The sequence below is a fragment of the Podarcis pityusensis genome (genome assembly GCF_964106645.2).
Source record: "Podarcis pityusensis genome assembly, chromosome: 2".
Taxonomy (NCBI): Eukaryota; Metazoa; Chordata; class Lepidosauria; order Squamata; family Lacertidae; genus Podarcis; species Podarcis pityusensis.
In genome coordinates, this window is record NC_138029.1 from 7,040,913 (window position 1) to 7,064,280 (window position 23,368).

Sequence of the window (23,368 nt, forward strand, 5' to 3'; positions counted from 1 at the left end):
CCCTTGGACAATAAACCGAGATGAGCGCCGCAACTCCAGAGTCGGTCACGACTGGACCAAACGGTCAGGGGTCCCTTTACCTTTATGTCCTCTCCTACCCATTAAAATTCATCCCACATGCCCATTCCTTAGAGGAAACGTGGGATAAATATGCAACAAATAAACTATAAGCATCCCTTGGCCAGGCTGGCTGCGCCTGACGGAGGTTGTGTCTGAGTGCTCCATGTTGGATCCGCTCCTCCCCAGCCTGAACGCAGCGCGACGTCAGGCAGTCAGCATCTAAATTCAAGCCCCGCCCTCTTGCGTGATGCGACCGTGAGCGGCAGCAGCTACAGCCAGTAAATTTGTGGGGTCCCTCCCACTGGCTGCGCGCCGTTGGGCGTGGAGGGGAGAGGGAGAGAGGCGGGCTTTTTCGCTCGAGCGACGCACCTTTCGACCAACGCTGTCCCCGCTCTCCGCCTCCCGCTCGGGTTGGCTTGCGATGGCGAGCGGGAGGAGTTGCTGAAGCGCGAGGCGAAGTTAAGATGGCGGCGGCGGCGGGAATGACCAAGGTGAGGCGTTGTTTTTTTATGTCTCGTTTTTATTCCCTTTCCTCCCGCTTCTTGTGGGCAAACTGCTCCACATAGGAAGGGCGTTTCGTTGGCCAGGCCTGTGCCGTGGGGCTCGGGTGGTTTGGAGACGAGAGCCGAAGGGCAGGGATTCCCTGCTGCTGAGGGCGGCTGCGACCGCGGGTGGGAGGTCGGGCGAAGCCCCTGGCGGCTCTTCCCACAGGGGAGCTAAGCAAGTGTGTGTGTGCGCGCCTTACCAGAATAAATAATAACTCTTTTATTTCCCCATTTCTATTTTCTACAACGGCTGTCTCTCTCTCTCTCCCCCCCCCCCGCCACCACACTCCACTACCTGCTATTTATATATTAATTTAACCACAAGGGAAGAAACGGGTAATCAAGAAGTCTGGCCTAATAACTGAAAAGAAGGGAAAGGGCCATAATGGGAAGGGTGGGGGGCGAGACCCCATTACGTTGCTTTCCTCTCCCAAAACTTGGAGCAGCATGGATGGGGTTTGGATATTTTTTTTCTTCGTAATTCGATAAAGCTGAGGAAGGCCAAGGTTGAAATCTTGTGCCTGGAAACTGATAGATTTAACAGGTCCCCTCCCCCCCCCCCCCCCGTTCTTATGGTTATGTATTCACACCCTCTGTGTCAGTGGTGCTGCAGAAATTCATAACTTGCTCCTTGCAGACGCTGGCATGAACAGAATTCGCATCCACGTGTTGCCTTCAAGTCGGGGACGACTCACCCCTGTGCCAAGGCCCCAAGAGGCCTTGTCATGTGCCTTTGCTCATCGGCCGTGCTCCCAGCCTCGTTTGGAAGGACATGAGTTCTGCATAAAGCACATTCTTGAAGACAGGAATGCGCCTTTCAAGCAGTGCAGCTACATTTCCACTAAGAATGGGAAGAGATGTCCAAGCGCAGCTCCCAAACCTGAGAAAAAGGATGGGTATGTGTTACGTATGTTCAGATTATCTGTGGAGAGCTGGCCAGGCTTCATCCATGTACAGTTGAAATCACATAACTTAAACCTACGCAAGTTGTGAGATGTACCAAGTGTTCCTCCTCAAATGAGGGTGCCTGTTGTGTTATTGCATGAGTCCTTGCTTTGGGCATGCCTTTGTTAGGTGGCATAACCAGATCAATTTCTGAAGTGGCTGCTTACCTTGTATGCATAGCAAAAACAAACTGCCATGGATTGTTTATTTTATTAGAAAAAATTATAAACTGCTTAATAAAAATCTCCCTCTAAGTGCTTTATGTAAAACCTTAAAAAGTACACTTATCAATAATACTAGATCAACAAATATTAAAAACACAAATATAGGTAACTAAACGTGTCTGGGTAAAAAAAAGGTAAAGGACCCCTGCCAGTTAAGTCCAGTCACGAGCGACTCTGGGGTTGCGGTGCTCATCTCACTTTACTGGCCGAGGGAGCCGACGTTTGTCCGCAGACAGTTTTTCTGGGTCATGTGGCCAGCATGACTAAGCCGCTTCTGGCGATACCAGAGCAGTGCACGGAAATGCCATTTACCTTCCCACTGGAGTGGTACCTTTTTCTCTACTTGCACTTTGACGTGCTTTTGAACTGCTAGGTTGGCAGAAGTTGGGACCGTACAACAGGAGCTCACCCCGTCACGGGGATTCGAACTGCCAACCTTCGGATCAGCAAGCCCTAGGCTCAGTGGGTAGGCTTGCTGAAATCAAAAAGTTTTAAACTGGCATCGAATAGCATAGCAAGACTGCTTTCCTAATGTTAATACACAGGGAAATCCAAAGCTACTGCACTGTTACACTGACTCCTAGTAGACTCAGAATGAACATTACATGGCACTTGTAGAAGTACAAGTTCCACAGATCAAAATTGTCAAGTAGGTCAAGTAGGCGCATATGGGCATTGGAAATCCTTCAAGTAAAGTAGTCCTAATCAGTTAAGGGCTTTATATACTAATAGTAAAGTCTTGAACTTGGCCTAGTAAAAAAATCTGTAGCTGGTGCAGATTTTAATAAAATTGTGGTAGGCTCACACTCCTGTTAGTAGTCCTACTGCAGCATTCTGCATAATTTACAGTTTTTGAGAGTCAACTGCAAAGAGAGCCCCACATACACTGCATAGAAGTAATGCAGTTACAAGTTATTCTGGTCCAGCAATGGTTTCAGCTGTTGTACATGATTTGCTCAGTTTCAGAATCTAGGCTGCCATCAACAGGTTTTGTGTTCATTTCTACACTATAAACAAAATGAAAACATACTTACTGCTTATTGTTTTATTATCAGTACTACTTTAGAAAAGGTTTGTATTTGGGAGCCATGAAAGGTTGGTTTCTCTTTTGTCTCCCCATCTAGGGTATCGTTTTGTGCTGAACATGCTCGTAGAAATGCCCTAGCACTGCAGGCTCAGATGAAGAAGTCCAACCCTAGTCCTGTGCGGGAGTCCCTTCTCTGTCAGCTGAGCTCCTATGCCAAGACAGAGCTGGGCTCCCAGACTTCAGAGAGTAGCCGCAGCGAGGCTAGCAGAATACTGGGTAAGTGGAATAGGTGGTGACGGCATTGATCTGGTCATTAAAATAGGATGTGAAGGCTAGGGTCTGTTACATCCTAACTTAAAAATATTTTTAATTATCATTGAAAAGTAAAAGCCACCCAAGAGAGAAGATGGAAGCCGTGGGTGTTAGATTTTTCACTCAGTGTTGTTTTATATATGCTGTGTTTTGTTACACGCCCTTCCCAATGCTGCTTTTTATAACCTGCTGGCCAAAATGTCAGGATGGGCAACTTATTGAACTGTGGATGGGAAAAGATTTGCAGAATCATAAAGTTGGTAAACTTCCAGTTTTCCTTGTCTTCTGATTTCTGATTTATCATTATGCTCCATCTTATATATGTGGTCATGAATGCTAATTTTTGATTTAACAAAAACCCAAATCTCTTGGTTCTTTGGCGTAGGATGAGCAGCCCAGTGTACTGGGAAAGGGGAAGAATGTTTATATGGCTGGCTTGCAGCATAGTGCCCAATCTGGTTATAGTAGTGTGCAGTTTGTTTCTGTGATCAAGGCTAGGTCTCTGAAGATTATGTAGAACGGTTGGACAATGGAAACCAGAATTAGTTGGAGGACCATCCCTTTTCTCCCCCCACCTTCCTCCAACTTTTGGCCTTCCTTCTCTCTTCCCCGCCCTTCTAAATGCAAGACGCATCCACAGCATATGCTCCAGGGTTCCCCACATGAATTAGATCCTTAAAAATACTTTTCTCCAAATAACAAATGAGTTATTTTTCATTCAGACGAGGACAGCTGGAGTGATGGAGAGCAGGAACCTCTTACTGTAGATCAGACATGGAGAGGAGATCCCGACAGTGAAGCAGATAGCATTGACAGTGACCAGGAGGACCCCCTTAAGTGAGTCATGTGAATGGTGAATTGCTGTTGTATGACACATCAGAATTAAGAAATCCTGTCAACAGATGCTGAGAACTTCATTCCAATATAAGTCACCTTCAGGAAAAATGTGGTGGCCTTTGGGTGACGTACCATATAAGAGAATGATTAGAGGACAGGTGGATATTTTAATCCTTGCACTTCTGGAGCAGATACAGTATAGCCATTCTATCAAAATGCAATCTTTGTTGTCAGTTCTGTTTTTTGAGAAGTCCACAAATAGACTTTGGGAATTCCTTTGTCCCCAGAGACTTTCAGACTTTCATTAAAAATAAATTTAGGCTGCATTTAAAAGTTAAAACTTTCTCAAGTTTGAGAACATTGTAACTAAAATATAAAACCAGCATCACCACATACATTCATTCATATATGTGTGAAAGCACCCTTTTCCATGTGCTAGCCCCCAGAATGTACAGCAGTTGTTTGTTGTTTCCTAAAGGCGTTGGACAGGTTACAGTTATGAAAGAAATGTTATCCCCTAACCTCTCTAATTGTGATCACAAACAGTAGCTCAAATGAAGCCTTAGAATGGCTCAAAAAGTGGTTTTAACTTTCGAACCAAGCCATCCTCATTGTAGCCGTTCCAGGTATTTGTGTTGAGTTTGTCAAGTTAGCATCCTCTCTTTAAAAGGTTAACAAAAATCCTGCTCTAAGTATTCCTGTTGAAGGTCACAGGTCTACCTGATTCAGTGCTTTGCTGTTAAATGGCTTCCTTTTGCTACTTGACACTGCTTTAGCTGGCTCTTCCTTTTTAATGACTTGAGAAAATGTGACTTGGATTGCTTCCTTATTAAATTGGATCCTGTTTCTGCAGACATGCTGGTGTGTACACTGCTGAGGAAGTGGCACTGATCATGCGAGAAAAACTCATCCGGCTGCAGTCTCTATATATTGATCAGTTCAAACGACTTCAACATCTCCTGAAAGAGAAAAAACGACGGTACTTACACAGCCGCAAGGTGGAACATGAGGCCATAGGTAAACAGCCATTGTCCTGTACTTGCAGCTCAGAAGCTTTGCTAAAGCTCTTCTAAAATTCATTAGGACAATCTGAAAGCAGTTTACCAAGAGCTAGAATGCTTAATGCTTGACAAGTATTTCTGTAGATCTTTCATTACTTTCTTGTTATATCTGCTGAAATTGTTTTCAGAAGTCATCTTCCAATGAGCTAGGAAGTTTCCAAATCCTAGTTATGAGTATTGAGCATCATTTGTCCCTAATGGTAGGAGAGTGCATAGGAAGGAATTCAGTGTAGTACTTAGCAGGTTGCTGTGTCAGCACAAACATTTCTGATTGCCTGATGAAACGACCTGCCTCCCCTGCTCTTCCAGGGGTTCTCCCAACCCCCAGAGGCAATTAGGGGAAGGGGGCAAAGGCCCCATTGCACTAGTGAAAGTTCTTGCACAGGCTTCTGGCAGGGCCACAAGTGTGGGACTTGTTTCACACATGACTTTGGAAACCTGATGTAAGCATCAAGGGAGATGCGAACTCCTGCAGTTGCTAACAAATAGTATACAATTCCTTGAAGTTTAAATGGTGAAGAGTATTTTCTCTGGTTAAATACACCTGCAGTTGACTACCCAATAACACCAGTTGGGTAACTTTCCCTACACAGTTTCAAAACTTGATTTCCTCACACCTACCACTAATCAATTCCACAGGTTCTTTTACAAGATTTTACAAGTTAGCTGTCTTGAAACAGTTGCTCTTTAAAGGTGGCCTAAATTCCATAAGTGATGCGGGTGGCGCTGTGGGTTAAACCACAGAGCCTAGGACTTGCCGATCAGAAGGTTGGCGGTTCGAATCCCTGTGACAGGGTGAGCTCCCGTTGCTTGGTCCCTGCTCCTGCCAACCTAGCAGTTCGAAAGCACGTCAAAGTGCAAGTAGATAAATAGGTACCACTCCGGCGGGAAGTTAAACAGCGTTTCCGTGCGCTGCTCTGGTTTGCCAGAAGCGACTTAGTCATGCTGGCCACATGACCTGGAAGCTGTATGCCGGCTCCCTCGGCCAATAAAGCGAGATGAGCGCTGCAATGCCAGAGTCGGTCACGTCTGGACCTAATGGTCTGGGGTCCCTTTACCTTTACCTTTAAAGCATTCCATGGGACAATCTGCAAGCAGAGAAATATAGAAAGGGTCCTGTAGAGTATAATCTTGTGGCTTGGTGCTATTCCTAGACATTTTTTTCAAAATTGTGTGAAATGTTACTGGTTTTCATAGTAAGACATTGATGATCCATTTTTACAGGATAATGGGTACAGATTTGTTTTTGTGTGCATTTTGTATTGAATGTAATATAATGTGGGTTTATAAACAAGAAGGAACTGTTGAGCTCAAGTGAAAAATAATCTTCTCAAAAGAGGTTCACCAAACTAGCAGGTGCTTAGTCTGTTGGGATTTACAAGAATCAGGGTAGTGCTGTGAGTCTGCCTTGAGGATGCTTCCTTGGTGTCTTCCAGGTAGCAGCCTCCTGACAGGCCCAGAGGGACTTCTGGCTAAAGAACGTGAAAACCTGAAACGGCTGAAATACTTGAGGCGATATCGGCAGCGTTATGGTGTGGAAGCTCTTCTACACCGGCAGTTGAAGGAACGCAGAATGCTGGTCACTGAGGGTGCTGCCCAGCAGGTACTTGAGTCAGGCTGTGCTTCTGTACCTACTAGGCACAGTAGAGCTAGAAATTGTGGGTTTTGTGATTTTCCTCTGAAAGTAAGGCAGGGGTATAAATTGGCTCTGAAATGTTGGAAGATTTTCAGATATGACACTATTTGTTTTGAACAGGGCACAGAATTATTGTATCGGCTCAGCCTCTTACATTATTACGAATACATGTGGAAAGAGATGTTGAGGTGATTCTCTATTGTGTGTATTTTGATTTCTGAATGGAAGAATGTATTCCTGTAAGAGCAGCTTTTCCACCAACAGCCTGCAAAATTATCTTGTGCTCTGCAGGCACACACCACCCGTTCTAGCCAGAGGTGTTTGGCCTTTGTGGATGATGTTCGATGTTCCAACCAGTCTCTTCCAATGACAAGACACTGCCTTACTCGTATCCTTTTAACCTATCAGTTGTCTGTATTAGTACTTCTGGAAGTAGAAGAAGAATTGAATTGCTTTTGTTTTTCTTTTTGTTTTTTGTTTTGGCCCTGAATCAAGGCTGCTGGCTTGCTGTAGCCACTGGTTTCAAACAGGCGCCCAAAGAAATGTCTTCCTATGGTCTGTTGGCTGTTCAATTGCTTTAGACTAGAACAGCCAATTCAGTTGGAAGCAACAAGCAAACCTCAAACTACAATAAGGCCACTGTCTGAAATAAGACTGATCCCTTCAGAATCACATGTGTGGATACTTGAGTAGTTCCAATTCCACGATGATCCTTAAATCTTATATTCTGAATTTAGACATAATTTTCTGCTGACTTTGTGTTATATTATCCTAGTGGTCTACTCCTGCATTAATTATTCAGCTGCTTTTGGTTTGCTAACAGCTGACTACTAGTTGTGATATGCAGAAGAAGAGTTATCTACTAAAAATTCAAGCCCCATGAGTTTAAAAGCTGGTTTTTACTTTGAGGCTAAAGTCTAGCAGTTCCCCCTTAATATGGTGGTGTATTCCTACAGTAAATTTAAGGTGCTTTAGATTATTTATGTACAGACTATGATACTTCACATGGAGTTCAGATGTGCACCTTGATATTTTCTTCTAAATAGAAGAATTTCCAAGGAAAATGGAAATAAACAGGGAGCTGTCACCTGCCATTCTATATATTTTATGTACTCTTCTGCAAATTATTCATTATTTTTAAGGAAGCATACAAAATGGCGGGCCTGCTGACTTACTAAAAGTCTGCTTTTAACACTTCCTTTTATTTCTCATGTCCTGGAACGGCTGACCTTGCCTTTTCGCAAATCTTGCTTGTCTCCTTTGACTGCGTCTTTAGATATTTGCCAGGATACCAATCAGCTTCTATTTAAGCTGTGCCAAGGGTCAGAAGAAGCACCCTGCAGCAAGCCAGTGCCTGTAAGCCTCTCCGAAGACCCCTGCTGCCCACTCCATCTCCAGCTACCACCTCAGATGTATGTTCCTGAACAGGTACTGTCTGTTCCCGAGGAGCTGGAAGCTGCTTCCATGGATCTGTACTTGAGCGCAGCTGAACTCCGGCCCACAGAGAGCTTGCCGCTGGAGTTCAGTGATGTAAGTGAATTGTAATGCGGCACCTGCCCATGGCACTTCAGAAGGCACAGTTACCTCTAACCTGGGTATGAGTACTTCAGTAATGACATGGGTTGAAGCTACATGTAAATGAGTAAGGGGGGGAGAGCTCTGATACATCAAAAACATGGATTATGTGGGAGAAGCAGGCACCATGGGCGTGGTGAACAGGGCTGACATTTGGTGCAGGAAAAAGTGTGCCACTTGAAAAAGTAGGTTGCTAATGCCATGCCTGTCGATATTTCTAGAGGACTTAAATAAATTTGGTACATTAAAATAAAGCAGACCCTATTCTCAGGTTTGCAGTCTAAATAATAGACTAAACTAACAACTGAAGGGGAACAGAGTGAAAACTCAAGAGGTGCAAGATCAAGCTGATTGAGCAAGTGAGGAGGTGAGTGTTTATCAAACATTTAGAGGGCTACCGAGAGACTTCTCAGCATAAGAAGCAAGAAAGGAGGCTGTTGGGGCACGAAGAATGTCATTTTGGATTAATAGAAGACTTTCTGGAGGAACGGGGGGGGGGGCAAAGAGATTAGTGGGTGTGAGAAAATGAAGATACTTGAAAGTTCTTTTTATAAAAAGCAAAGGGAGAGCTAAAGTAGAGATTGGAGGGGTAATATGATCAAATGCTTCTTCCTCCATGTTAAATAGAGGCACTTACAGCTGTGGAAAACCTAGTTTTCTTTGATACATTGACTTTGTATATGCATGTGGTTTTTTGTGGGGGGGGGACACTTGGAATGTGTGGTCTCCCAGCTGCTTGCAGAGGTGGTACATTCCTTGGAGGTGTGCTGTTTTGGAATATGTAGTTTCAGCTTTGTCTAGAAAAGCAGCACATAAATATTTTAAAATAAATAGATTAAGAACAAAATTATGGGTTCCTCAGTGTGTATTTGGAGCAAACACTTGTATTTGTGTAGGGCAGTGAATTGATGGCCTGTTGTCATGTTCCTTGCCCTGACTGAATTTTAAGTGAAGTAATTTTGTTGATTCATATAAAGGCATCTTGTTGGGAAAGACTAGAACACAAAAGGGTTAATTGGACCTTTTGTAACCCTTTGAAAACATCAGACCTTTAAAATCCGTATTTAAAAGCTTTTTTTTTAAAAAAAAAAAAAAGCAGCTTTTTCTCTATCCCATAAGGGTTTGTGTGGGTTATAATCCTTGGATTACTAGGATGGCCTGTGTGTTTGCTAAATCTATGTACTTTATAAAAAACAAAACATTCTAGACACAGCATGCTGACTGAAATGTCTGTCTTCTAAAAATAATAGTGTAAAATCAGCTAGCAGTTTTCATTCTAGGGCCAGCTCTGAAAGTGGTTCTGAAAATAGTGAGGGTGTCAAGCTTGTGCTGAACATAAGGACATTTGTGGAGATGTGTGTAATGGGGGATATTGAGTCCTATCAGGCCATACTCTTCCCATTCATGCAGCATACATCCCACTGTAGGGAGAGAGTTGGAGGTCTGCCACATAGTTCGGCAAGGTCTATTGGGTACAGTGAGCACTGATCAGATTAGTTTCTCATATATAACTTGTTCTGAAGTGCAAGCACTGGGATGGTGGCTTTATCATGTGGTTGCAAATGGGGACATTTTCTGTGAGGAGTAGAGTGTATTAATGAGCTTCTGTGTGGGCCTTTAATGTCTTTTCCAAGAGGAACGTTAGGGCTTAATCCCGGCTGCTTTCTGGGTTACATTGGATTCCAGCTGCAAAGCCCTAGGCAGCTTTGTATCATCCCTGATGGCATTTATGCCATTATTTTGCTGTTTCAATTAAAATAAAAATCTCCCTAGATAGAAGTGTCCATATGAAATTCTGAAATTATTCTGTTTTGAGGTAGAACCTTATCAAGAGGCAGCTAGGATCTGTCTCATTTTATCAAAGTGGCTGTTCTGGAATTGTAAGTATCTCCTTTCTCTGCCCACAAAAGTGACTGCTAAGCTAAAAAGCAGACTCTGTATGCCTTTTAATAAAATAAGGATGTCAGTCTGATTTTCATGTTTACTTTCAGCACATGCTGACTTTGTTTGATTCCTGCTTCCCTTCAGAAGAAGCTGAAATACTGTTAGGAATGGGTTAAGGGAGGGGGACTGGAAACACCCTGTTTAGCCACATCTCAAAACTGTTTGGTTTTCTCTGTGACAGGACTTGGATGTTGTTGGGGATGGCATGCAATGCCCCCCTTCTCCTCTGCTCTCTGATCCTTCTACTTCTCTTGAGAACCAGTTAAACAAAAGTGTTGCTGAAACCCCCACAAATGTGCCACCAAGTGAAGAGTTTGCTCAACAAGGACTTTTGAACCAGGCAGCACAGCCAGGCAGAGGGTTTTTCCCCAGACAAACTGCATTTCCTGCTTCAGAGTTGCTACAAGAGCTACCCTCACAGGTACTGATCTGGGCTTGGAAGAACCTGCATGGGGTTCTGGATGGGAGTCAGTAGATCCTTTTAATGAGTGAATTAAGGTTTGCTGGCAAAGGCCTTGCCTCCACTAAAGTCCAATGAGATTGCCTGTTCTGTAAAGATTTTCTTGAAGTCAGCCTGAATACGTGCGTAGGCTAGCTCCTAAGGAAAAGGCAACCCGTGCTTGTTTGTCAAGGGGATTAGCCATCTGCTCATTGTATGTGTTGGAGGAGGGAAGAGGACCGTCCCCCAGCCGTGTAACATTGCACAGCTGGCCTGGCGCATTAATGCAGGGATGGGAAGTGGGTTAGGAACTGGCAGGTGGCTGATGCTGTTTGTTTGAGTTTCCAGAACTGTGATTGGGTTATTACTATTTCTTTAATGTTTTCTTGCTTTTTCGGTTGCATTCTGCTTAAAAATATATTCAGATGAGTTCGGCTTATACCTGTTTGTTGTGCGCATATTTGTTCTCTCACTTCTGCTTTCTCAAGACGAGACTGTTTTCCTCCCATGCCCTCTGAAATGGAGACTTTAAATTGTCTTACCAACCAGGAATCAAAACCGATCCATTCTGCAGGCCTTGAATTGAAGGCTAATGGTTTGCAGTAGCCATTGGTTTCAAGCAGGTGCCCAGAGGAAATTTTCCCCATGGTCTGTTGGCTGTTTTGAATGTTTGAATGGAATAGTCAATTCACTGGGGAGTAACATCAAACAATGGGGGAGAAATCACCTTCTCTGGCCTGGGTATGACCTGATTCTAGAGTTGCTGTATTGCATCCTTTGCATAGGAACACACTAGGTCCAGTTTCTGTAAAAAAAGCATAGGATACGATTGTCAATTTTATCCTCTCTGTTTCTACTAGAATATACAGCATCTTGTGACAACTGGGCCAGGACTGGAGGAGGGTAAAAAGGAAGAACCTGCAACCAATGGGAATTCAGAACCAGCTTCCATCAGCTGATAAAACTCAAAACAGATGGCAACCCCCCCCCCCCCCAAAGATGAAGCATCTGCTACTCTTGGACTCCTGGTTCTGTGTGTTCCTCCATCTCCATGTTAAATATTTCTAGATTAGTGAAATCTCTTTCTGGAAGGCCACACGGCTGGCAGATTTTGGGTGCTTTTCTAGTGGCCTTCAGATCTTGTTCAGTTGATAGCCTTTTAGGGTTGGTTGGTTGGTTGGTTTTTAATAATTCTGGTACTGCTATAAATTCCAATAAGGCATGAGAGACTCTCAATGTTTAATGAATACAAACACTGAGGAGCCACACCTAGTTTATATTTGTAGTCCTAAATTCATAATAAAAGGGGATGGCTTGGAAAACTGGATTATTGGGAATATGTTTTAAGTCGTGGGCTTGTCCATGCTAAAGAGGTTTTTGAACTGTGCACTTGCCTGGTGATGTTTGATGGTGTCAAAGCTGCACAGCTATTCCTTCTTTTTCTTTCTTTCTGGCATTTAAGTCTGTAATCAAATATCCACCTGTAACTTTAACTTGTGTACATAACCCATGTAGTATAATAAAGACACTGGATAATGTTTATAACTTGCTTTTACAATTATGACTTTGATTGGTACATAAGAAGAGCTGTACTGGATCAGACCAAAGACCCACCTAGTCCAACATACTGTTTTCACAGTGGCTTACCAAGTGCCTATGAGTAGCCTAGAATCAGGACAGGTATAATAGCCCTCTCTTATGCATGATCCCTAGCAACGGGTATCCAGAGGCATACAGTCTCTGATATGGGAGGTAAGTATGTAGCTATAATGATTAGCAGCCATTGATAGCTTTATTCTCTGTGCATTTATCTAATCCCTTTCCAAAGCTGTCCCCATTGGTGGCCATCATGCCATCTTGTAGTAAATTCTGTAATTTTAACTGATTCCTTATGTTTGTCTGGCTCTTCCAAAAATCATCCCAAAAGAAAAGGGGGGGGTGTTAAATGAGAGGCACTTACTTGCATCTTTTGTGCAGTTGTGTCAAAGCAGAAGTCAGCATCCAAGCTGAAATGGGGGCTGTCCTAAAAAAAGAAGAAGTAAACTTGGACTCCCTTCTTTGTTATCCATGTTTGCAGGGAACAGTGAAAAAATGTGTAAACCGTTGGTCCTCTTCATTATAATGTTGGTGCTAATGCTTGTCATGCAACGTTAGAAAGATGCCTCTAGACTTTGAACAGACAACTTGCATGTTAAGTGGGTCACCTTGGTGGTGGTGGAAAGATTAGCACAACTTTAACGGAAGCTGCCTAATCAAATGTAAATTGCAGGTGGACATTTTTCAGGACATATCAGAACTTAACTTTATATATGAACAGTTCAGACACAGACTGCTGGATACATGTCTAGAAAGCTTGATAATGTGTTTTAGCACTTGTACAACAAATCTCGTATCCTTCAACAATGGAGTTCTTTATCACTGGTGACAGAAGTACTTTGACTATAATAATACTCTTACAGGAAGTTGTATAATTAGATGAGCAGTGAGACTAGGAAAAGAAAATGAAATATATTGGAGCCAATAAGAAAATTGTTTGGCCACCTCGGTAGTTAGGCAATGGGTAGGATGGTGGGAGAGCAAGCTGAGCTTGGCTTGGGCTGGAACTGCTTTGCAGTAGTACAGGCAGACAAGTATAGTTTCCTTATTCATACTTGGTGCAGTGTTGCCAATCCTGAAAGATTTGATGGACATCTGAAATCCTGTCCCCTGGTGCCTTTTTACATACGTCAGTCTAAATAATTGCCTGAAGATGGAGTGCAACTTCTGTTCTCAGAACTGTGTTTTTATATACGTATACGTTGTACAAGAGAGGAATAACTTGAGGTGATTTGCTATGTAATCGTATAATTATAAAGTCTTGGGCAAATACAAACTTGTAAGTTCTCAAGTGACTTGAGCACAGATTGTTCAGAGCATTGGATTTGGGGTGTGTATTTAACTGCTGTGATAAATGACTTCTCTCAGGGTTGTGGAATGTGGATCATGTGTTCCTGAGCTGTCCAAGCCCTACAACATCAAGCAGAAACACACACTTTCATGTTTCACCCTTTATTACACCAAATCTTGAAAAACAGGCACTAAGTTTGGAGAGAATGGTACTGAAAGAAGATCAGCAAGGTGCTGTGGGAGATTCTAGCTTTTTACTTCCTATATCTGGTAACTCTATTAACTTTGTTTGCTCATGTATATTTCTCTGCCTTCAAAGAGGAACATGTTTTACAAATGTTCCTGAGCACCATTTCTTTGCCTTTTCTCAAATGCCTGTGTACTTGAGAATCAAACTTTCCACTAATCACAGAGCAAGGCTTTGTGATGCTTTGCTTCCTTACAGCTGCAATCCTATAGAATTGCTGTATCAACAAAATTAGGACCACGGTACTCCTGTACACCCTAAGCTTTCAAACAAAACATGCCTCTATTGGTCTCTATAGCCACAGCAGGGGCTATAACTCTCCCAACAGTTTGACTTCACCCCTGAAGGTGCACTCTTCACTGTATTTCAAGACAGATGGATGCCAACCAACTTGTATCTTTGTTTTCTCCATCTTGCTTTTACTGTGTCACTTAAAGAAATGCCTCTTCCTAGAGAGGAAAGGGGTGGTCATGCATTGCACATTGGGAAAATGCAGTAGGATACATCCCATACAGTTGCAATAATATGGCAGGGCAGTGCCATGTTCCTCTTGAGAAATGTGTTACTGTGGTAGTTTTCAGGGGTAGAAGAAAACAGGTCCAATAATTGAGCACATGACAATTTTGCTCATTTTCCTTCCATAGGAATGTATGTCTCCAGGTTTTAAACTGCTGTATGAGAATTGGCAAGTGTTTAGGGACTCAAAAGTGTTGCTTTCTCTGTTAAGGAAATAACCCGAGCTAAAGTCAGAAGTATTTACAAGGCTCATATCCTTATATTGGTTCTCTTTTTCAATTTCCCTGCTTGGGATTGTTTGATAATTATGCATTTTGCCTTTCCCTTGATAGGGTATACTCATTTTATGAACTTCACATGATTAAATATGTGTGAATGTTGTGGGGAGGGAGCAAATTCTAACTCAGTACATTTTAAACTATTGCTGAATAGAACAAAGGAATTGTAAGCCACAAATCTATTGACTTTAGTCCATCTTGTGGACCAATGTATAAAAGAAAAAAATGGTATAAAGAAAGAATGTATTTTTTAAAAAAAGTGAGGATTGTTTCAATCCAGAGTGCTCCAAATGACTCCACTCTGCTCATCCCTTGCTACCAGACTGACTTTAACAACTTATTATTTACAAGACATAGTAGACTGGGCAGGTTCTGTAGCCTTCCTATTAGAACAATTTTAATATACTTTAATGTCAAGGCTCACCTTGGTGATTTGGTCAGGGATTTAAAATATTAAAAGACTTGTTTAGGAAAAAAATTCAGAACAAGCAGAAACAAGCATTCTAAATTTAAACCATTTAAAATGGGAAATTATCTTCAGTCTGACATCAATACCAGGGAAGATTCTGGAGCAGATCATTAAGCAAACAGTCTGTGAGCACCTAGAAAGGAATGCTGTGATCACCAAAAGTCAGCATGGATTTCTGAAAAATAAGTCATGTCAGACTAACCTGATCTCGTTTTTTGACAGAATTACAAGCCTGGTAGATGAAGGGAACGCAGTGGATGTAGCCTACCTTGATTTCAGCAAGGCATTTGACAAGGTGCCCCATGATATTCTTGTAAAGAAGCTGGTAAAATGCCGTCTTGACTATGCTACCACTCAGTGGATATGTAACTGGCTGACTGACCGAACCCAAAGGGTGCTCATCAATGGTTCCTCTTCATCCTGGAGAAGAGTGACTAGTGGGGTGCCACAGGGTTCTGTCTTGGGCCCGGTCTTATTCAACATCTTTATCAACGACTTGGATGATGGACTCAAGGGCATCCTGATCAAATTTGCAGATGACACCAAACTGGGAGGGGTGGCTAACACCCCAGAGGACAGGATCACACTTCAAAACGACCTTGACAGATTAGAGAACTGGGCCAAAACAAACAAGATTAATTTTAACAGGGAGAAATGTAAAGTATTGCACTTGGGCAAAAAAAATGAGAGGCACAAATACAAGATGGGTGACACCTGGCTTGAGAGCAGTACATGTGAAAAGGATCTAGGAGTCTTGGTTGACCACAAACTTGACATGAGCCAACAGTGTGACGCGGCAGCTAAAAACGCCAATGCAATTCTGGGCTGCATCAATAGGAGTATAGCATCTAGATCAAGGGAAGTAATAGTGCCACTGTATTCTGCTCTGGTCAGACCTCACATGGAGTACTGTGTCCAGTTCTGGGCACCACAGTTCAAGAAGGACACTGACAAACTGGAACGTGTCCAGAGGAGGGCAACCAGAATGGTCAAAGGCCTGGAAACGATGCCTTATGAGGAACGGCTAAGGGAGCTGGGCATGTTTAGCCTGGAGAAGAGGAGGTTAAGGGGTGATATGATAGCCATGTTCAAATATATAAAAGGATGTCACATAGAAGAGGGAGAAAGGTTGTTTTCTGCTGCTCCAGAGAAGCGGACACGGAGCAATGGATCCAAACTACAAGAAAGAAGATTCCACTTAAACATTAGGAAGAACTTCCTGACAGTAAGAGCTGTTCGACAGTGGAATTTGCTGCCAAGGAGTGTGGTGGAGTCTCCTTCTTTGGAGGTCTTTAAGCAGAGGCTTGACAACCATATGTCAGGAGTGCTCTGATGGTGTTTCCTGCTTGGCAGGGGGTTGGACTCGATGGCCCTTGTGGTCTCTTCCAACTCTATGATTCTATGATTCTAGGTTACAGAATCATAATCTGCAAAAGCTGACCTGGCATTCCTTTTCCTAAGCAAAGTTTATGATACTGGTCACTCGAGGCGGCTTCTACCTGAACAGATAAGCCTTCATAATTATATCAGTCTATCGTTAGAGATGACCTCCTTTCCATCATGGAAGTCTGTACTAACAAGGCTTTGCAATAAGCCTTCAACCCTGTCGAGGAAAGCAGAAAATTAAGAACCTTGCCAATTGCATATGGCAATTATCACCAAATCTCATATGTCCATAGTGAATTATAAAGAAATAAAAATCTGAGCATAGTTCAGGAAAAATAAAAGCAAAGAAAACCTAAAATTGTTGAGCTTTTTTACAAATATGCCAAAACACAATTTTTCAATTGACTTGTCTAAGATCCAAGACAAAGGACGAACTTTCAGAAATTCCCTTCGAACGTCAGTTCCACCATTGAAATCCGGCAGTATGGCAGCGCTAGTTATTTATGAACTTTTCTACAATTGATATAAGAGAATGAGTTGTTCTGGGACATTGGATATGTAACAAAGGATTCAGTGCTGTATTGAGCTCCTGTTTGTGCTAGGCTTCTGTTGACCTCCTTGATGGAGGGGACTGAAAGGCAGGAGGAGTTGAGCAGAGGCCTTCATTGCTCTGTGGGCATTTCAGTTGCCTCCATCAAGTTACCAAGACAGTTGCAGGGACATCTAGAAAACAAACCCATAGCTTTACAAAAGGGCTAGGGCTCCATACTCTGGATATATCTCTGATGATTCCCAACCTGACCACCCCTATCTCCCCAAAGGATCCCTCTTGCCCACAGCACAAATGTGCCACTGATTGGTGTTAAGGCAGGGAGCCTACCGAGTTGGCAAGCCCTCAAGGGTGCGAGGGCTCCATCTCCAGCACACACAGTTGTCTTTAGGGTGTAGATCTCCCAGAGGTGGAAGATGCCATGAGGGTGCTACCACTAAGAAGTCCTGCCCTTTGTGGTAGCCAACCCAGCATCAAATAATTACTCCTGTGAAGCTTCCCTTTTTCATAAGCCACACAAGTATACAAATAGTACACTAAAGTCTGAGAACATGAGCCCAAGGTGTCTTACAAAATACAGAAATATTTTACCTAGGGCCTGAATATTTTTTTTATATGCAACTATTTTAGTCCTATGTCATGGGTTGTTGGGCTTTTAGGGTTGCTGTTGGTTTTTGTGGCAATGTTCAGGGATGCAGGAGGATATATTGTTTGATTATATCCTTTCCAACTTGTGTTAACAAGTTCCACAATTTAGCAGAGTAACATTCCCCTTTTTAAAGTTACACAGTGGATGCATTTGCTCAGGCTCGCTAAAGCCTCAATAATACGTTTTTAAAGGTAATTCCCCTTTAGTCCCTCATAAAAGATAAGACACGACACAGTCTTCTATAAAAGTATAAAAAGAGTTTACTCACTCACATTCTGTTCACAATTGCATCCCAGAAGGCAGACTTAGCTTAGAAAAGTAATGTACACCTGGAAACTATCCCATAAGGAGACAGTCCCTTTGTCCTCTCTTGGCTGCAAGCCAAGAGGGAACCTTGGACTAAGCAGATGTTGCTTCTTCGACGAATGTAGTCAGAGAGAGATGGAAGCCAGTCCTACACTTTTGTTACCTGCACAGGTGAGGCTACGCCCACCTCTAGTCACATGCAGAGGAAGTCTGTCCCAGACAGGAGAAACAGGAAGTTCCGACTGGCTGGTCCAGGCACCGCCTCTTTATGTCCACTCTAGGGATGCTGTACTTGACTGCTCTTGTGTTTCACATCCCACAGTTTTCTGTATCTTCTTGCTTTCTGTATCTTTATTTTCGTTCTTGTGAATTACAGTGGTACCTCGGGTTACATACGCTTCAGGTTACAGACTCCGCTCACCCAGAAATAATACCTTGGGTTAAGCACTTTGCTTCAGGATGAGAACAGAAATCGCGTGGCGGTGGCAGCGCAGCAGCAGTGGGAGCCCCATTAGCTAAAGTGGTGTCTCAGGTTAAGAACAGTTTCAGGTTAAGAACAGACCTCTGGAACGAATTAAGTACATAACCAGAGGTACCACCGTATGTGGAAATTGTTCAGTTAGCTTGTGTATTTTTGTGTTTATGATGACTTTTGTTATGTGGTAGTTATGTATTTTTTCATGTTGTAGGCCACTTGGAGCATGGTTTGAACCTTAGAAAGTCAGCATACAAATAAAATTATATATGTATGTATGTATGTATGTATGTATGTATGTATCATTAAGGTTCTGGACTCAAAACACTTACCCCAGTAATAGTAACACCAGCGTGGGTTCAAAAGTGACTTCACACAGGAGTAAATAGTTTATGGGGTGCAAAGGAAACCTGGAGAGATGGGGTTTTATGGGAAACCACCTCCCTGGCATGCCCCATTTAAGGTCAGTGGAGCAAGGACTGCATTCTGATCTCCAGCGATCTGAGCGATTTTTGCCGGGTGCGGAAGGATCTCAGGAACCCGCTCAAGCCCAGGCTCCATCTGGAAAGCAAAACAACCTCTTTCCTTGCCTGCTCCTAAAGCGTGCCCAAGCCTTTCTTCCCCCTTTGGCAACCGTTGCAAGCCCTGCTGTTGCTGCTTCCCCGGGGCTACTCGACTCGCTCGGCATGGCGAGAGCTGAGCTCAGCCTTGGAGGCCCGAGCCCCGCTCCGAAATGAGAAACATCTGGCGCCAAGCGAGCTTGGACCAAGCGCCCATTGGCTGCCGCGGGTCAGGATGCAGGGAGGAGTCCCCACCGTTTTAAAGCCATGATGACATCACTTTCTTCTGGAGTGGCCTTGGGAGGCGAGGAAGGCAGAGTCTCGCTGCAAGTCCCGGCAAAGGGCACCCTTTTGTGGCATGACAGCATCGTCCGCGATTGACGCCGGGGTGAGTCCAGAGCAGTCCTTTCTTCCCCGCAGCACCGATCAGGATTTCCTTCTCCACCTCCCCCTGGAAGACTTTTAACTCTTGCAGGCCGTTTGTGGGTGCATTAAGGGAAACGTTGCAGGCCCCACAATGCAGCCTTGGGTAGCTTTAGTCCGAGCTGGCTGCACGGCGGGGAATGTGTCGGGGGAATAACTTGCAAGGCGCAATATCCCTTCCGGCAGCCGTGTAGAGCGCCTCCCCGGGCCCCTTTCCAAGAACGAGGGTCTGTCTCTTTAAAAACCTTGGTTTGGTTGCAGTGCCCTGACTTTAACCCTTTCCGTACTGGAGAGGCGTCTGATGAATGGGGTCTGGAGGAAAGACAGCGGCCCATAATAAGACCCCATCTTGCGAGGCAGGGGCAGATAGATCGGGGGAGATGGATATTTATCTGTCGCTACTTTCGTGGCGTGCCAGGGCGGTTTGCAATCCTGTGTAACAGACAATCTGCTCAGAAGCCAGACCTGTTTTCAATCGCACTTACCCTCGCGTAGTATTTCAGCCTAAAGTCGGTTTCGGTTGCGTACAGTAAATGAGAACGCCTGGATTTCAGAAGAGCCTGCTACTAAGACATAACGATTTCGGGGCAACGGGGCATTGGAGAGACGTCCGCAGCGTCCCAATACGGAGACCCCTGCAAGTAAAACGGCTTGACGTCGGGAATTTCCCCCTATTTTGCAACTTCCTCTGCAAAAAAAAAAAGCGTTCTTTGGGGAATCCATCGTTGTTGCAGCTCTTTCTGGGCCGAAGCGCGTCTCCTCCCCGCCCCATGTGAGGTTCTGCTTCGTGGGGAAAGGGAGATGGGAGTGGATGAGTCCCATCTCATTTCCGCAGCCCTGGAGGCTCATTTTGCCAGCGTACTCCTGCGGCTGCTGCTCTGGCCAAGGGTTGCTGCAGCCCCAAAGCGCGACAACCGGGCGCGCCTGCCAGGCTTGGAGCGGGTCCCGCGGAGTTCGGGGGCGCTGGCTTCCGATCAAACGCGCCAGGGCCCACCCCCCCTGCAATGCACAAGCGCGCACCGATTTGGGAGGAAACCCCAACTAACTCGGAGGAACTTCTGAGCGAGCTGGCGCGGCACTGAATGGCCGCCAGTTCTGCTCCCCCCCCCCGCAGAATACAGTACCGCCTTCCGGGATTACCGACCCGTTATCTGCCCCTCCTCCCCCGCTTTTCATCCCAAAGCTCCCTAGTTACGCATGCGTGAACCGACCCCTTTCTACCCCCCCCCAATGCCCCGGCCGGCGCTTCCTTTCCGCATGTTTGGAACGGACCCGCTCAATCCTTGCATGAAGGACTTCTGGTCGGAGGAAGCCTGGCCGCCGGAACAGCAGAGGTATATTGGGAAGGAGGGGAGCAACTGCTTTAGCCAACCGCGGTTGTGATGCGGCAGGCACATCTGTATGAAGCGCTGCTCTCTAATAAGAAGCTGCATTGCAACTGCTCTGCAGGCCTGCTTGAAATCATCATCTCTGTAGCCTCCAACAGCATCCTTGCTGCTTTCTCTACCACCTTATTGAAACCCTTCCCTGCCCACCTGCTTTGGTTTGCCTTATCTGTAAAATGGGTTTAATGTGAGGAGGGCCATATAGTCCCATATCCTTGCTCTATGGAGACATAGATTGAATTACCTTCTCTTGCCTACTGTTTCTGTCTTCTTTCAACAGGTGAAGTCCTCTCTTCCCATGAAGATAGGGAGTGCTTTATTTGTTGAATTTAGCTGTATTGTATGGCTGTTAAAAGCACAGGAGCCTCCCCCCCCCCAAAAAAAGAGAGAAAAGAAACCCACACGTGGCAATCAGAGCCTTGCCACAGATTCTGACAAACTTGAGGCAAGTTAGTTTGCCATTTCTTCTCCAAATATACACCAACCTACAAGATCTGCATATTTGTGTGACTTAGGTGATGGATGCAGAATGGGGCAATTGAAAACCCTTGCCTGCCAGTTTCATCCTCCTGGGATAAAAGCTGGATAAATATGACTTTTCTCAATTTTACCGGGTCCAGAGTTAACTAGATCTGCACTGTCCTTTGCCTTCCATTGCGGCATGATATATCAAAACAGTAAAATCATCTAGCACAGCTTTTCCCAACCTCCAGATATTTTGGACTTCATTCTCTGACAGAGCACTAGATTGGGAAAGGAGGCACTTTTAAAGACTGACAAATTTATGGTGATCCGTACTTTTGTGGCATGGAGCCCCCTTCATCAGATGCATTGATGCGCAATCTTCAGTGGGCAAACATATACACAACTCGCCAACTGAAGATAACACATCATGCATCTGATTGACTAGAATGCACTTGAACACATTGTGGCATAAGCTTTCATATAGTGCCACAAGAATCTCTTGTTTTTGCTGCTACAGACCTGCGTGCTTAGCCTTCTGGGAGCTGGCATGAGTTCAATAGGAATTTTGTGCTGGAGCACTGCTTTGCAATGCAGCCTATGAGTTGTAAGAGCAAATAAGTTGTGGGTGCTGAGATACTTCAGGGATGGAACCTGGTTTAGTAAACAGGATACAAGGCACTATTGTTGTTGAGATGATATCTACAAGCTGCTAAGGTTTTGTTGCTAACTTATAAGGCCTTGAATAACCCAGCTACCTAAGAAAGTGCCTCCTTCCATACAGATAGTCAGTCCATTTGCCTAGGCCAGAGCTTTCCAAACTTTTCATGTTGGTGACACACTATTTAGACACAGTAATTCAGTTTTACTAGCAAACCAGAGGTTAAACTAACCCCTTTCCAGCCCCGGGAGCATTTGCGTGACACACCTTGTAGCTATGCCACATCTAGTGGAAATGCATCTTATGGCAACTTGAAGAAGGGTCTTTTCCATGGTGGCCCCTACTTAACTATTTATGCAGACATTTCCAGCCAATGATTCTTGGTACTGACTTTGCTGAGCTGTGGATATTTTGTCTTAAGTTTTTTTCTTATTTTACTGTACTGGTTTTATTTGTTTATTTGTTTGCTTTATTGTGTTTCACGATAAAATAATAAATAGATACTATTGAATGCTTTCCCCCTCACATGTCCTTCCCTCTTAAGAAGCAGTTACTCTGACTTTTTATTGAGTGTAAGTTTGTACATGTAGTTGATGTAGTTGTGCATGAATGGACTTGCAGAATTCCTGATAAAGAGTATATTGTGTTGACCACCCATACAGACATGCTGTCTGTGCTCCTTTGCAAACTGAGCATTGGGTATAAGCATGGACAAGAGCCATCACAACCCATACTGAGCATAAAAGTCAAGTCACTGGGACATTGACGTGCTGCCGTCTCCCTATGAAACTGTATTTGGAAAAAGAGAAAAAAGATGCCTATCCAAAATATTCCAGCATTATGTGGGTTCTCTCCTGCATTGTTCATTGCCTAGTGCTGCTGGTATTTCAGACAGTCACAAGTGTAAGGCTGTCACTTGTATGTACACAGGATATCCTGACAAGGAAATCTGTCTAAAGCAGAGGTTCTCAATTGGTGGTCTTTGGATCCCAGAGGGTCCGCATAACCCACCGGGGGCAGGGGTCTGTGGCACCATTCACATAATGAGAAATGCCTCAGAGGTATGAACAATTTCAAAAGTAGGGGGTACATGGCTCGGCTTTTGAAAAACAGGGGCTCTGCTGTACTTAGCTGATTGGGAAGCACTAGTCTAAAGTAAAGCTTGGGTACCTGTGACTCTCCAGATATTGTTGGACTCCAATTCCCATCAGCCCTAGCCAACATGACAAGTGGTCAAGGATGATGGGAGTTGTAGTCCAAATATCACTGGGAGGGCCCCAGGTTCTTCCTGTGTGGTGTAGTCGTGTAGTGGTTAAGAGCGGTAGTCTCGTAATCTGGTGCAGCTGCTGGGTGACCTTGGACTAGTCACACTTCTCTGAAGTCTCTCAGCCCCACTCACCTCACAGAGTGTTTGTTGTGGGGGAGGAAGGGAAAGGAGAATGTTAGCCGCTTTGAGACTCCTTCGGGTAGTGATAAAGCGGGATATGAAATCCAAACTCTTCTTCCTGGC

The 23,368-nt window shown here is 44.2% G+C and overlaps 2 protein-coding genes across 3 annotated transcripts in view; both read left to right on the forward strand.

Annotated features, from left to right (window-relative positions):
* The first annotated feature begins 401 nt into the window (after nt 1–401).
* On the forward strand, nt 402–12,150 carry KANSL2 (KAT8 regulatory NSL complex subunit 2). 2 transcript variants are annotated; one of them, XM_080995426.1, is made up of 10 exons: nt 402–551; nt 1,243–1,501; nt 2,899–3,077; nt 3,836–3,950; nt 4,804–4,967; nt 6,448–6,614; nt 6,939–7,035; nt 7,924–8,177; nt 10,348–10,587; nt 11,466–12,150. In XM_080995426.1, exons 2-10 carry the CDS (start codon nt 1,251–1,253, stop codon nt 11,562–11,564), a joined length of 1,566 nt encoding a protein of 521 aa, XP_080851552.1. In that variant the 5' UTR covers nt 402–551; nt 1,243–1,250; the 3' UTR covers nt 11,565–12,150. The 2 variants fall into 2 exon arrangements, with proteins under 2 accessions (XP_080851552.1, XP_080851553.1); XM_080995427.1 differs by having other exon boundaries at nt 7,924–8,075.
* A 7,017-nt stretch (nt 12,151–19,167) lies between these two features.
* NCKAP5L (NCK associated protein 5 like) overlaps nt 19,168–23,368 on the forward strand; it is a 43,114-nt gene continuing 38,913 nt past the window's right edge. Inside the window, exon 1 of the mRNA XM_080994412.1 lies at nt 19,168–19,315. The gene's annotated coding sequence lies outside the window, so the exon portion shown is untranslated. The remainder of the gene's footprint in view (nt 19,316–23,368) is intronic.

What these genes read in the sequence shown, in the direction of transcription:
- KANSL2 (XM_080995426.1), top strand. Translation starts at nt 1,251, where the DNA reads ATGAACAGAATTCGCATCCACGTGTTGCCTTCAAGTCGGGGACGACTC. An exon ending in CGAGGCTAGCAGAATACTGG is followed by an intron (nt 3,078 to 3,835) that starts GTAAGTGGAATA and finishes TTTTTCATTCAG; the next exon opens with ACGAGGACAGCTGGAGTGAT. An exon ending in GACCAGGAGGACCCCCTTAA is followed by an intron (nt 3,951 to 4,803) that starts GTGAGTCATGTG and finishes CTGTTTCTGCAG; the next exon opens with ACATGCTGGTGTGTACACTG.